This window comes from Pongo pygmaeus, chromosome 21 (genome assembly GCF_028885625.2).
Source record: "Pongo pygmaeus isolate AG05252 chromosome 21, NHGRI_mPonPyg2-v2.0_pri, whole genome shotgun sequence".
Taxonomy (NCBI): domain Eukaryota; kingdom Metazoa; phylum Chordata; class Mammalia; order Primates; family Hominidae; genus Pongo; species Pongo pygmaeus.
This window is the reverse complement of record NC_072394.2, coordinates 3,866,531-3,879,950: the sequence shown is the minus strand read 5'-3', so window position 1 is coordinate 3,879,950 and position 13,420 is coordinate 3,866,531. Positions and strand designations below refer to the sequence as shown.

Sequence of the window (13,420 nt, the reverse complement as noted above, 5' to 3'; positions counted from 1 at the left end):
TTCTTTCTTTGTGCAGCTGGTAGGAAGAACCCCTTGGTGCTTACACTTATATTTTAATTTAATTGCCCATATTTTTTCCATACTTTCTTCCTGTCTTGTGTTGTTTCCACAAGCTCCTTGTAAATCTAGTGGGACCCCAGATTTCCTTGTCTAGTTTCCTAATGGATGCATCTCACATCTTTCCATGAATAAGATGTCCTTGCATCCTTGAAGCATGGATCTCAAGGATTATCGTTTTCCATGAAACTGATTGAGACACTATTTCATGGGGGAGATGCTTCCATTCTTCCAGGAAATAGAGTTATCTTCTACTTTTGTGAAGAAATAAAAGCAAGCACAAAGAAACTTCACAGAGAGGGAAGAGACATGAAAATGAGAAGAGCAAGCCCCTGCCTCACCCCACAAAAATGAGAGCATCTTAGAAAAGAAAGGTGAGCAGTCTGTTATGTATGCAGCAAAAGGTGATAAACTGATACAATGATCTATCAAGATAAGGAAGAGAAATAGAGGATGACTAAATTAAAAATACAATACAGTAGTAAAAGAACATGAGGAGTAAAAATAATTACTTGAAACTAGAATTATTTCATTATTACCATTACCATCAAAACCAATTTGTTACTCATTTCTATGTGGCATTGTTTGTCTTCTAATCCAGGTGCCTGCTCATTTATTTACATATTATGTTCTATGGCTGCTATTGGGCTACAATGACAAAGTTGAATAGCTGTAACAGAGGCTACAGGACTCAAAATCTAAACTATTTAATATGTGGTCCCTTACAGAAAAAGTATGCTGACCCAGTTCTATGACTTTTCAGCATGAGATGACCTACCATACAGACCTTTCCTTAAAGGTCTCATCCTTGGATGACAATGAGCTCTGAGATCTGGGGGCATGAGAAACCAGATAATACTATCAGCACTGTTATTTCAAAGGCTGGTCTAGAGGAAGGAACAGGCCTGAATGTTGTTTTGGGTTTTTCTTTGCAAAAACCAGGCTGATCTTAGTTTTTGGTGCTTTGGGTTGTTTCAGTGTTCGGGCCAACTGAGGTGGTGCTCAGATGCCTGGCCTTGGCTTTCTTCTCACATCAGGAAGAAGTCACACAGCTGTGCTGACAAGAAAGGTGTGTGCGGACTTGTAGAATCCTAAGGAGAACAACTGATATTCTTCGACCCGTCCACCTTAACATCCCCTATTTTTCTGGCACAGAGATATTAAGAAAATCGCCCATGGAGACATAGTCAGGAAAAGGAAGGATTAAGCCTCTAGCTCACCTTCCTTAAAGTCCTGGTCTTCTCCAACCTTTTGGCCCCTGCCTACGAATCATCCTTTGTACGGCCGCCAGAGTAACTGTCTCCAAAATGTAAATCAGATCATGCCAGTCCCTGTTGAAAAGGGCTTCCCATAGCAATCAGAACAAAATCCAAACACTTTGGCCTGGTTCTACACCATTTATTCTCGTACTTAAGTGTGTACCGGACTTCCTTGAAGGGCTTGTTCATGCACATATGCCTGGGCGAGTTCCTGGAGTTTCTGATTCCATAGGTCCGTGGGATGGGCCCGAGAATGCGCATCTCTAATAACGTTCTGGGTGGTGCTGATGATGCTGGCTTGGGGACCACACTTTGAGGGAACTACTGCTCCACATGAGGGGCTTCTGCCTGCTTCTCAGAGTTCTCCTCTTACCATGCCCTGACCATGATGATCACCACCCTTGGTGCTTTTCTTTCGACATGCCAAGACTATGTTTGCCTCAGGGCCTAGCATTTGCTGTTTCCACGTCTTGGAATGCTTTTCCCTTAGTTCTTGGCCAAACTGGCTCCTTTGTAAAAATTTTTTTTTAGACAGAGTCTCGCTCTGTCGTCCAGGCTGGAGTGCTGGAGTGTAGTGGTGCAATTTCAGCTCACCGCAACCTCTGCCTCCCAGGTTCAAGCAATTTTTGTGCCTTAGCCTCCTGAGTTGCTGGGACTGCAGGCGCACACCACCATGCCTGGCTAATTTTTATATTTTTAGTAGAGAAAGGATTTTGCCATGTTGGCCAGGTTGGTCTCGAACTCCTGATCTCAGGTGATCTGCCCACCTCAGGCTACCAAAGTGCTGGGATTATAGGTGTGAGCCACCGCACTCGGCCAATCTAGCTCCTTCTTATCATTCAGCTACAACTTCAAATGCCACCTCCTGAATAGGGCCTGCCCTGACCACCCAACCCACAGCAATGTCCCCTCCCCTACTCCTCAGTGTCTGCCTGTCTCTCTGATCCCTCTATCACTCCTTTTAGTAACATAACAGTATTGAACACTGCTGGAAACCATTCATTTCTATGCTTATTGGTTTATTGTTGGTCTTCTGCCACTGGACTATACACTCCCAAAGGACTGAGACTTCGTTTGTCTTGTTCATTGCTTTATCTCAGCCTTCTAGAACAGTGGTTCGCACCATGGATTAAGTTGTAATGACTTTAAAACATTTTCGAATTGTTAAAGGGCCAACTGTACTCAAGATTGTTTAACATCATTAAGTTGCTATATAGCATGTTGTAGCCTAATGATTCCAATATGATAATCCACATACAATATACAGAGTGTGTGATAGACTCATATAAGTATACACATTTACAATCTTACCCCTAATTATAATTCAGAATATTCCGTCAGAGGTTCTTTTTCCTCAAACCTTTCTGTATAAACAGACTTTCTGTTTATGCAGGCGGGGTTTCACCACATCTCTACTAAAAATACAAAAATTAGCCGGGCATGGTGGCACATGCTTGTAATCCCAGATACTCAGGAGGAGGCTGAGGCAGGAGAATTGCTTGAACCCAGGAGGCGGAGGTTGCAGTGAGCCAAGGTCGTGCCATTGCACTCCAGCTTGGGCGACAAGCACGAAATTCCGTCTCAAAAAAAAAAAAAAAAATTCCTCTACCCTGAGGAATGCAGTATCACCCACATGAGAGGGTGAGTGAAGGAAGACCATGGCTGTGAGGGTCTTGGGGTCCTCATTCCTTCATCCCATCAGGCAGCAACAATCACCCTGAGAGAGGAGGACTGAGAGAGGAAGATGCGCCCATGTGTCCATCCTCTTGGATCATTTATTACATTCTTCCCTTTCTGTTCAATGTATTTTTAACTAGTATTAATGTGATCATATACAAAATGCTTCTTAGGTACTACAGAAGATATCACTTTTGCTTTTGGTTCTTCATCATTTCAGAAAGAAACAATATAAATGCATCCATACACATATCCCCTTCTCTGGCATTCTCTCCACCTTGCATCAGAGCTGTCCAGTTCCTGTGCTAGAAATTCCAACCTCATTCTACACTTATTCTCTCACATATTCTACATCCACCAGGTTAGAAAAATCTTCTCATTTATTCTTATACTCAAAATCCTCCCGTATTTCTCCATATGTGTGACTGACTGTCCATTAAGTCCTTCAAGCCCAACACTACCCCCCAGACTACTCCCACAAGGAATCCAGCTGCATCCACTTGTCACTGGTCACCCAGGACTGATCACTGCCCTGCTGAAACCCCATCAAAGGTTCCCTAGAGCTTTCAGAATCAAATGCCAATGTCCTGGGCTGGAAAGTAAACCCATTGATGGTGTGGACACTGGCCATCTCTGTGCCTTCACTCCTGTACTCCACCGCCCTACCCTCTGCCCTAGCTGGACAATCCCCTTACCCCCTCAATAGAATGTGCTGTCATACTCATGCCCTTGCAGAAGCCCTGGCCTCTCTCTTCCTCTTAGCTGTGCTTTGAGTGGTTGACTGACTCACCTATCAAGACTCAGTCTGAAAGGGGCCTCCTCATTGAGGCTTCTGGGGTCAGTCTCCCAGCCCTGCTGCCCCTTTCTCTCCTCTCACACCACAAGGAGATCATTCTACCACCTTTCTTATCACAATATGCAAGTGGAAGAAAGTGGAGGGGTGAGAGTGAAAGGGCTTCAGGGCCACATACTGAAAGCCTGGAGTTTAAAACTGAGAAGCCCAGCCTGTGGTGTTGGTGGTACAGCGGTGAGTACAGCTGCCGTCCAAACTATGAAGCCAGTACTTACTGCAGTGCATAATAAAGTGGCACCAACAGGTTTCTTTTCCGTATGTCCAACTCTAATAGAGACAGAAGCTTAAAGGACTCATGGCAAGACAGCCAGTAACTAAACTAATTATCTACCAGGAATATGCAGAAATTGGTTTCTTGGGATAAAAACACAGCAATTTAACTCCATTTAACGCATTTTCAGTACTTTCTCTCCCCCAACTCCAAATTTGATATTATTTTATTTTTGGTTTGTGATTGGCTACTTTTACACTTTAAATCATATATGCAAGCCTCTATTGTACATCAACTGCCAACCTTCCCTCTTGCTGAGAGCATAAAGCCTCTGGCCTTTCCTCTGTTTCTCCAAGTCCCTTCTAATTTCCAGCATCTGTCTGGCACCCATACTTTAAATAGACAAAGGTAACAGCTTTTTTGTTATGCTTGGTCAAAAATAATTAAATGTTTTGTCTACCCTTAGGTTGATTATAAAAGTTGAAAAACTAATAGGTTGATTATAACAGTTAAAAACTAATATTATTATGATTATTATCATTTTGATGACTGTTAGTATCTTTTAGTGTAAATACAGCTATATCTGGACACTTTTATAATTGAATTTAAATTATCTAAAGCTTAAAAATAATATGCAAAGATGGCTATCCCTCTTTTCATTGTTACGTCAAAGCATGATTGAAGAGGCATACCTAAGAATGATTTACTTCTATAGAAAAATGTATTCTTGGTTTGACCTACTATTTACTGTTGTTTGGGACCTAGATTCTTCGAAGTTTAATAGATAGCATTTTTCTGCTGTTATTCTATAATGATGTAGATGACTTGTGTCCAGTAGAAAAAGGCAAATCTATAATAGGTTATAGTTTTATTGCCTTATAGGACATTAGCCAGTTTTGCATCTAATTGACAAAACTTATTTCACTTTTCCTTTCCTTTCCTATGTAAAATTCTCTTCCTCAAGTGCTCTTGGAACTAGCTTTATCATCCTGCTAATGTCCTCCCTGATTAGTTAAATATATCTTTTAATCAAAATACTTTATATGAGCCTTGTGTTTTTAAGTCTTTTGAAAATTGTATTTGGAAAGCGCTTTGCTTTGCTGATGAACAGCCTGTGGGGTGTAGGCTGCTTGAGCTTTTCTGAGCTTCATGGTGTGGCTGCTCACAATTTGATTTCAGAACCACCTTGGAAAGAGGCCAAAGTCAGCCTGTCCCACTGTGCCTGACTTTAGGTTTGTATTGACCCTGCACTTTGATACTCCTTTGATCCTGACACTTGCAATAATTGTCTCAGTTTTCCTCTATCATGTGTGTGTGAGTGTGTGTGTGTGTGTGTGTGTGTATAGGGTGGAAGGTGGCGAGGCTAGTATAAAGACCAAGAAGACCAAGACTTTGCTAGGAAAAGGGACTCCATCTAGGCAGCTGGACTCAGATACAAGAAAGTCCCATGGGCAAGAAGAAGGGGTAGCCCAAGCTGGGATTTATGATGTGGGAAAAATGAGGCCAGTGGCTGAGGTGAGTCATCTATAAAACATTTGAACCCCTGCTCTGGCTGCCACCAAGAAGAATTGGCTGATGAATTCTGTAGATTCCAATGGAATGCACTGAGAATGTTTCTTAGTGTCAAGAAAGGAGGATGGAATTTTTAAATCTGGTTGTAGTTTGAGTTGATTATCTATGCCATCCAATAAGAAAGCCATTAGGCCCATGTACCTATATAAATTTGAATTTAAATTATGTAAGATTAAAAACTTAAGTCCCTTAGTCCCAGTAGCCACATTTCAAGTGCTGAACAGCCACATGTGGCTGCCATAACGGCAACACAAATGTAGACCATTTCTATCATTGTGGAAAGTTCTGTTGGTAAACACTTATCTATGATGGCAGTCTCTTTTTAAGAATAAAGCTCTTTTTAGATTTTGTTTGTTTTAAGGACATACTTTGACTTTCAAGCTTATGCAAAAGGGAAGATCTCAGGAGAGTCTGGGTAGGAGAGTTTGAGGTGAAAGGGGAACCAAACAGCTCAGGATGAGGAGGGACTTGAATTTTGAAGTTTTCTTCTTTAGATTGAGAGAGAGAAAATGTCTGACAGTTAAGAAAAAAGTATCTGGAAAAGTGAAAAAGGACTCTGAGTGTGATTAAAATAAAATAAAGGAAACAGGAACATGCATCTTGATGGAGGAGAGGGACAAAGAAGAAAAAAGAGAGACAACCCTGGCTGGGCTGGCTTATGAAACTTATTCAGCGTGATCTCCGATTTTTAATCTTAAAGTTGTCCTGGTGTGTGATGCAATTCTCCTCTGCTGCCACTAAGTCTTCAGTAAAAAGTCTACTTTATACAACATCCTTGTATTTCTGGGATTTGATGTTAAAATGGGTTTAGGGAAGGAAACAAATTGGAATAGCCAACAGTCCTGGAAACTCAATGGTAGCGAAGCATTTGAGGACAGAAGTCATCACCAAGAGTGGGTAAGCACCTAGGAATTCTAGGAAACACTGGGAAGGCCCTGACCTGCCAGGGAATGGGTTCTTCAGATCTTTGATGTGGATATTATAGGAAAGTCAGGGGGCTGGTTGAGTTAGAGATATCTGGGTTGCATATATTTTTCAAAGCACTGCTATTTCTCTCCCCCACAAGAGACGAATCTGTATTTTAAAGATTTAATGTTAAGCATCACTTAGGAAACAAAATATATTTTGCATTTAAGTAACGTGTAAGTCAAGTAAAGTTAGAGAAGTACAGAATTAGAAGTGTCATGGTAATATAATCAGATGCTACAACACAGCCTACCACTTAGGTCATTTGTAAAAATCTGGCTGCCTCAAAAATAATTCTTCAGTAATGCAGAAATAATAAAATAAACTTTAAATGCATTTGCACTTACTACATTTATTATTTTTAAAACAGTGCCTATTAAACATTTTTCCTGCTTACTCCCTGCTTCCTTTTTTTTTTTAAGACACAGTGTCACTCTGTCACCCAGGTTGGGGTGTGGGAGCGTGATCTTGTCTCACTGCAACCTCTGCCTCTTGGGTTCAAGGGATTCTCCTGCCTCAGCCTCCCAAGTAGCTGGGACTACAGGCATGTGCCACCACACCTGGCTAATTTTTTTGTATTTTTAGTAGAAACAGGGTTTCACTGCGTTAGCCAGAATGGTCTCAATCTCCTGACCTAGTGATCAGCCCGCCTTGGCCTCCCAAAGTGCTGGGATTACAGGCGTGAGCCACTGCGCCGAGCTGCTTTCTTTAAACAAATACATGGAATACAATTTTATGTTTACCTGCTATTTGAGTTCATGATGATAACATTAGTTATCATATGGTGCTGACAGCATTTATGCCCCTTCACAAAAGGTACCTTTGCTATGACACTTTAGGGATGCTTGGGTTTTGTTTCTCTAATCTTGTTTCTCCCACTGGCTTTCAGCTGTAATCCCTCACGGCTGTTCATGTACCAACCACAGAAATGAACTTTTTCTGCTTACATGTTGTTGCCTTAAATGTTTTCATGGCTCTGGCTCTAAAGAACTGAGTCTTATAGGAGTGGGAAATAATTTTTTTTAAACTGGCTGTCATCCAGCTTGAAATATTCTTCAGCTTTGTGGTTTGGTATGTTATCATGAAAACACATGTTTACTTTATAAAGTTAAAATGTTTTTGCTCAAAATCCTAGTAAAATAGCACTTGAAAGAGTTGAAAGCTTAGTTACATTGTATTTAATACTTGTTCAAGGGTTCTTTTCTTCTAACTTTGCCTAGGTTGTAGAGGAATCCAGAGGAAAAGCAAATGCCTTTAGAAGCACAGGTGATCAGTATTTCCTAACATGAGCTGTGATGATTAATAATCAAAAAAAATCACAAGAAATAAGAAGGATTCAAATGAATCTCTGGTTCATCAAATCACATTTCACTGTTGTCAAGTACTTTTTTCTCCAATAGCTTTTTCTTACATAACAGTAGGAGATACACTGAACCAATGATTGCATGTAATCTCTTCAAAATTACCTTCTCTGAATTATTAGTCTGAATTGGAATCAACTGGATCTAAAATCATTTTAGATGCTAGACATCCACAAAGAGTTTGGTGGTTACAGGTATTCTGCTAGTCCCTGGAGAGAAAAAGATAAGTAAAATATGATCCTTGACTTCAAGAAATTCAGAATATAGTTTGAGAGAAAGAAACATTAAATAAAATGTGAAGGCAGTGTAAAATATGCAAGGATAGGTTAGTGGTGGCAAAAAAATAAGTTATCGCCTCTTATTCAATGGGTCAAGGAAGATATCACAGAAGTGGAGATTCCTCATCTGGGTTCTGAGATGAGAGGAGTTCACCAATCAAACCAGTCGGAATAAATACATTTCAGGAAGAGGGAGTAGCATAAACAAACCATGTAGTAGAACAGTTTATGGGGGAAACTGTAAGTGGTTTGCTATAGTTGAACATACGGTGTACGTTGGAAACTGGAGAGAAGTGAAGGTGAGGTAATTAAGCAGGAGCCAAATTATAGAAGGCCTTGTATTTCATTCTGTGAACTTCCCTTTATGCTACAATGGGAAGTGATGGAAGCATTTTAAACACAGGAGAAATGGGATCTGCTTTATATTTTAAAAATATTACTCTATGATCTCAACCATGGGAGAGAGAAAGAAAAGAAAAACAAATATGAAAAAAGACTAGAAGAAAACTGCAAAAGAATTAACAGTGCTTGCCTCTGGATGGCAGAATATTATTCTGTTTCATCTTATAGCAGAACGCAGTTCACTTTTATTTCAATTTCAGACATATGAACAGCTATTACTTCAATATTTTAATTCAAACAAGGAATAGTGACCATGTTTAGGTCCATCCTTAGCATTTGCAATTTTGTTTACTTAAAAAGTGACTATCCTGTAAATCTAGAGATGCACCCTGCAGAAATATCAAGTCAACAAGTATTAAGCTATGTCAGCTCACAGAAGACCTAGTTTCTGCATCTGACAATCTGGACCTCTGGGAAGATCAGCGAATTAGCCACTTCATACATTTCATTGATTTTGAAAGGAACCAACTCTGACTCTAAATGAAGTTTTAATATGTTTTACATTCAACTTTTTGGTAAAGGAAACATCAATTTCATTATACACTCCTTCCAAAGTCACCTCAAATTCAAGTACAACAGAAGAAAAATCATGCATTTACAATGCAAATGAGGCTTTAATTCACCTACCCAGCCATTCTGAACAGATTGGCGGCCCAAAGCCCCTGCTCTATAGAAAGTCTGGAGTCATCACCACCTTGCAAGGGCACAGACAATAAATGATAGAATCAGAGGCATGCAAAGCTTTGGTCAAAATGGTTTGTATCAATGAAATGAGCAAAGCAATGACTGGCACAAAGTTCGATCACTATTACATTTATAACACATACAAAGTTATATGTAGAATGACTGCCAAAAGCACTGCATTAAGCAAAAACTGTTACTATATAAAACCCATCTGTAAACTGAGAATATTAATAGCAACAACCTTGTAAGGTTGTTGTAAAAAATTAAACAAATAACACATATAAAATGTTTAGAAGGTCATCTGGCACATAGTGAGCACTCAAAAATTTATAGTGTCATTATCATTATTACTCTATCTCATAACTTGCTTCTTTTCAACAACTCCAACCTATAAATCCTAAAGATGTTCTTACTTACGTCAAAGAATATTTACTCAATACTGTAATTAAAATTTAATAATTAGAATGTTTTGAGAGAAAAGATTAATAACACTTCTTTACCTCTTCGTATCTGTCAAATACTGCTCCTTCTTGCAAAAAGGAAGGAACTTCCTTCTGCCAGTTAAATTCATATGGTTTGGCCATGATTATATTCAAGACCTAAAAATGAAAAAGAATAGCTCATTAGTATATAAAATGAAAAAACAATTGAGGATGGTTAATCACTTCACATTTCTGTGTTTGCAGAAGATTTTCTTTAAATATGTGGAACACGTTTTTTTCTTCTTCCCTTTGTCTGACCCCCAACTTGCTTTCTTTTCTCTAATCCTGGAGATATCATAATCAAGAAATACCAGAGGTGATCATTTGGGAAGTTTCCATTCCCTCTCCAAATCCTATAAAATAACAAGATGTGCATATATATATATTTTAAAATCTGAAGGCACCAGATAAAATAAGGAAACCATAGACCAAAATCGATACATAAGAGAGGCCTGCTGTAAATAGCTAAGGGCACTATGGGCTTGAAGACAAACATATGGGCAGGAGGAGCCCACAGGGTATAAGTTGCAGAATCACGTAGGAAGAGCCAGAATTTTTTATAGCTCTTGGTCCTCTCTTTAGCCCTCCTTTAGGCTCTCTTTCCCCTACCCCTTTGTTCTTCACCCCTTGGGCCACGCGGGGAACAAGAGAACATCTGATTTTTTTTTAAATTTATTGTTATTATACTTTAGGTTTTAGGGTACATGTGCGCAATGTGCAGGTTAGTTACATATGCATACATGTGCCATGCTGGTGCACTGCACCCACTAACTCCTCATCTAGCATTAGGTATATCTCCCAATGCCATCCCTCCCCCCTCCCCCTACCCCACAACAGTCCCCAGAGTGTGATGATCCCTTTCCTGTGTCCATGTGTTCTCATTGTTCAATTCCCACCTATGAGTGAGAACATGCGGTGTTTGGTTTTTTGTTCTTGTGATAGTTTACTGAGAAGGATGATTTCCAATTTCATCCATGTCCCTACAAAGGACATGAACTCATCATTTTTTATGGATGCATAGTATTCCATGGTGTATATGTGCCACATTTTCTTAATCTAGTCTATCACTGTTGGACATTTGGGTTGGTTCCAAGTCCTTGTTATTGTGAATAGTGCCGCAATAAACATACGTGTGCATGTGTCTTTATAGCAGCATGATTTATAGTCCTTTGGGTATATACCCAGTAATGGGATGGCTGGGTCAAATGGAATTTCTAGTTCTAGATCCCTGAGGAATCGCCACACTGACTTCCACAAGGGTTGAACTAGTTTACAGTCCCACCAACAGTGTAAAAATGTTCCTATTTCTCCACATCCTCTCCAGCATCTGTTGTTTCCTGACTTTTTAAAGATTGCCATTCTAACTGGTGTGAGATGGTATCTCATTGTGGTTTTGATTTGCATTTCTCTGATGGCCAGTGATGGTGAGCATTTTTTCATGTGTTTTTTGGCTGCATAAATGTCTTCTTTTGAGAAGTGTCTGTTCACGTCCTTCACCCACTTTTTGATGGGGTTGTTTGTTTTTTTCTTGTAAATTTGTTGGAGTTCATTGTAGATTCTGGATATTAGCCCTTTGTCAGATGAGTGGGTTGCGAAAATTTTCTCCCATTGTGTAGGTTGCCTGTTCACTCTGATGGTAGTTTCTTTTGCTGTGCAGAAGCTCTTTAGTTTAATTAGATCACATTTGTCAATTTTGGCTTTTGTTGCCATTGCTTTTGGTATTTTTTTGCCATTTGGTATTTTTTTGCCATTGCTTTTGATAAGCAACTTCAGCAAAGTCTCAGGATACAAAATCAATGTACAAAAATCACAAGCATTCTTACACACCAAAAACAGACAAACAGAGAGCCAAATCATGAGTGAACTCCCATTCACAATTGCTTCAAAGAGAATAAAATACCTAGGAATCCAACTTACAAGGGACATGAAGGACCTCTTCAAGGAGAACTACAAACCACTGCTCAAGGAAATAAAAGAGGATACAAACAAATGGAAGAACATTCCATGCTCATGGGTAGGAAGAATCAATGTCGTGAAAATGGCCATACTGCCCAAGGTAATTTACAGATTCAATGCCATCCCCATCAAGCTACCAATGACTTTCTTCACAGAATTGGAAAAAACTACTTTAAAGCTCATATGGAACCAAAAAAGAGCCCGCATCGCCAAGTCAATCCTAAGCCAAAAGAACAAAGCTGGAGGCATCACACTACGTGACTTCAGACTACACTACAAGGCTACAGTAACCAAAACAGCATGGTACTGGTAACAAAACAGAGATATAGATCAATGGAACAGAACAGAGCCCTCAGAAATAATGCCGCATATCTACAACTATCTGATCTTTGACAAACCTGAGAAAAACCAGCAATGGGGAAAGGATTCCCTATTTAATAAATGGTGCTGGGAAAACTGGCTAGCCATATGTAGAAAGCTGAAACTGGATCCCTTCCTTACACCTTATGCAAAAATCAATTCAAGATGGATTAAAGACTTAAACGTTAGACCTAAAACCATAAAAACCCTAGAAGAAAACCTAGGCATTACCATTCAGGACATAGGCATGGGCAAGGACTTCATGTCGAGAACATCTGATTTTGAGACAGCCAGCTCATAGGGGGTCCCTGGAGAAACTCCAACCAGCCTGCCCACTGAGGTGGGGCCTTGGGATGTTCACAATGTTTGTAGCAGAGAGGAGTCTGGCCCCTCCTCCTTCTGTGTGGAACTTGGGATTCCAATGGCCTGGAAGGAAGCCCTCTAGCAGGGATTCTGGGCTTGCAAGAGTCCCTGTTGCCTCCTTTTCTTCCTTTTTACCCAATGAAACCCTGTCTTACTCACCATTTAAATTGCCTGTGAGCTTGAATTTTCATGGCCATGGGACAAAGAACCCCATTTTTAGCTGAACTAAGGAAAAGTCCTGCAACAGTTTTATCATAGACAGTGAGTAGGACATTTAAAGAGAGGCTAGGCACTGTTCAGGGTGGCTCCCTGCAACTAGGAAGAACTCAGCATTCCTTTTACCCATCCTTGCTGGCAACATGCACCATGTTATGTATGCAATAACTACAACCCAAACATCTTGCATGACAGGGGAGCATACAACAAAGAGTCACCAAATAGTTAAGCAATGCAAAGAACATAGAAGAACACCAAACACATAAAGTAAAACTTACACCCAAGGAAAGAGAGTGAGCAGGAAAAACAGGACCTGACTTCAGCATACTGATATTTTCAGAGGGAAGAGAGAGTATATTCTGTTCCTAAAATATAAATAACTACAGATACTAGAAATTTAAAACAAGATTGTTGAAATAAAACTTAATAGATGAGCTGAATTGTAAAGAAAACTCAGATGAAGTGTTGAGCCAAGGAATTCTTAAAAATGCAACACCACGCCGGGCTCAGTGGCTCACGCCTGTAATCCCAGCATTTTGAGAGGCTGGGGGCGGGGGGGGGGGTGGATCACCTGAGGTCAGGAGTTCAAGACCAGCCTGGCCAACTTGGCAAAACCCCATCTCTACTAAAAAATACAAAAATTAGCTGGGTGTGATGGCAGGCACCTGTAATCCCAGCTACTCGGGAGGCTGAGGCAGGGAGAATTGTTGAACCCAAGAGGCG

General features: G+C 40.2%; 1 protein-coding gene across 10 annotated transcripts in view; it reads right to left on the bottom strand.

Annotated features, from left to right (window-relative positions):
• Positions 1 to 13,420, bottom strand: part of PLCB4 (phospholipase C beta 4) — a 414,850-nt gene that overhangs the window by 159,347 nt on the left and 242,083 nt on the right. For all 10 annotated transcript variants that reach the window (XM_063659442.1, XM_063659443.1, XM_054467181.2 and 7 more), the window contains one exon: positions 9,821 to 9,919. In XM_063659442.1, coding sequence (XP_063515512.1) covers positions 9,821 to 9,919 — 99 coding nt within the window. The remainder of the gene's footprint in view (positions 1 to 9,820; positions 9,920 to 13,420) is intronic.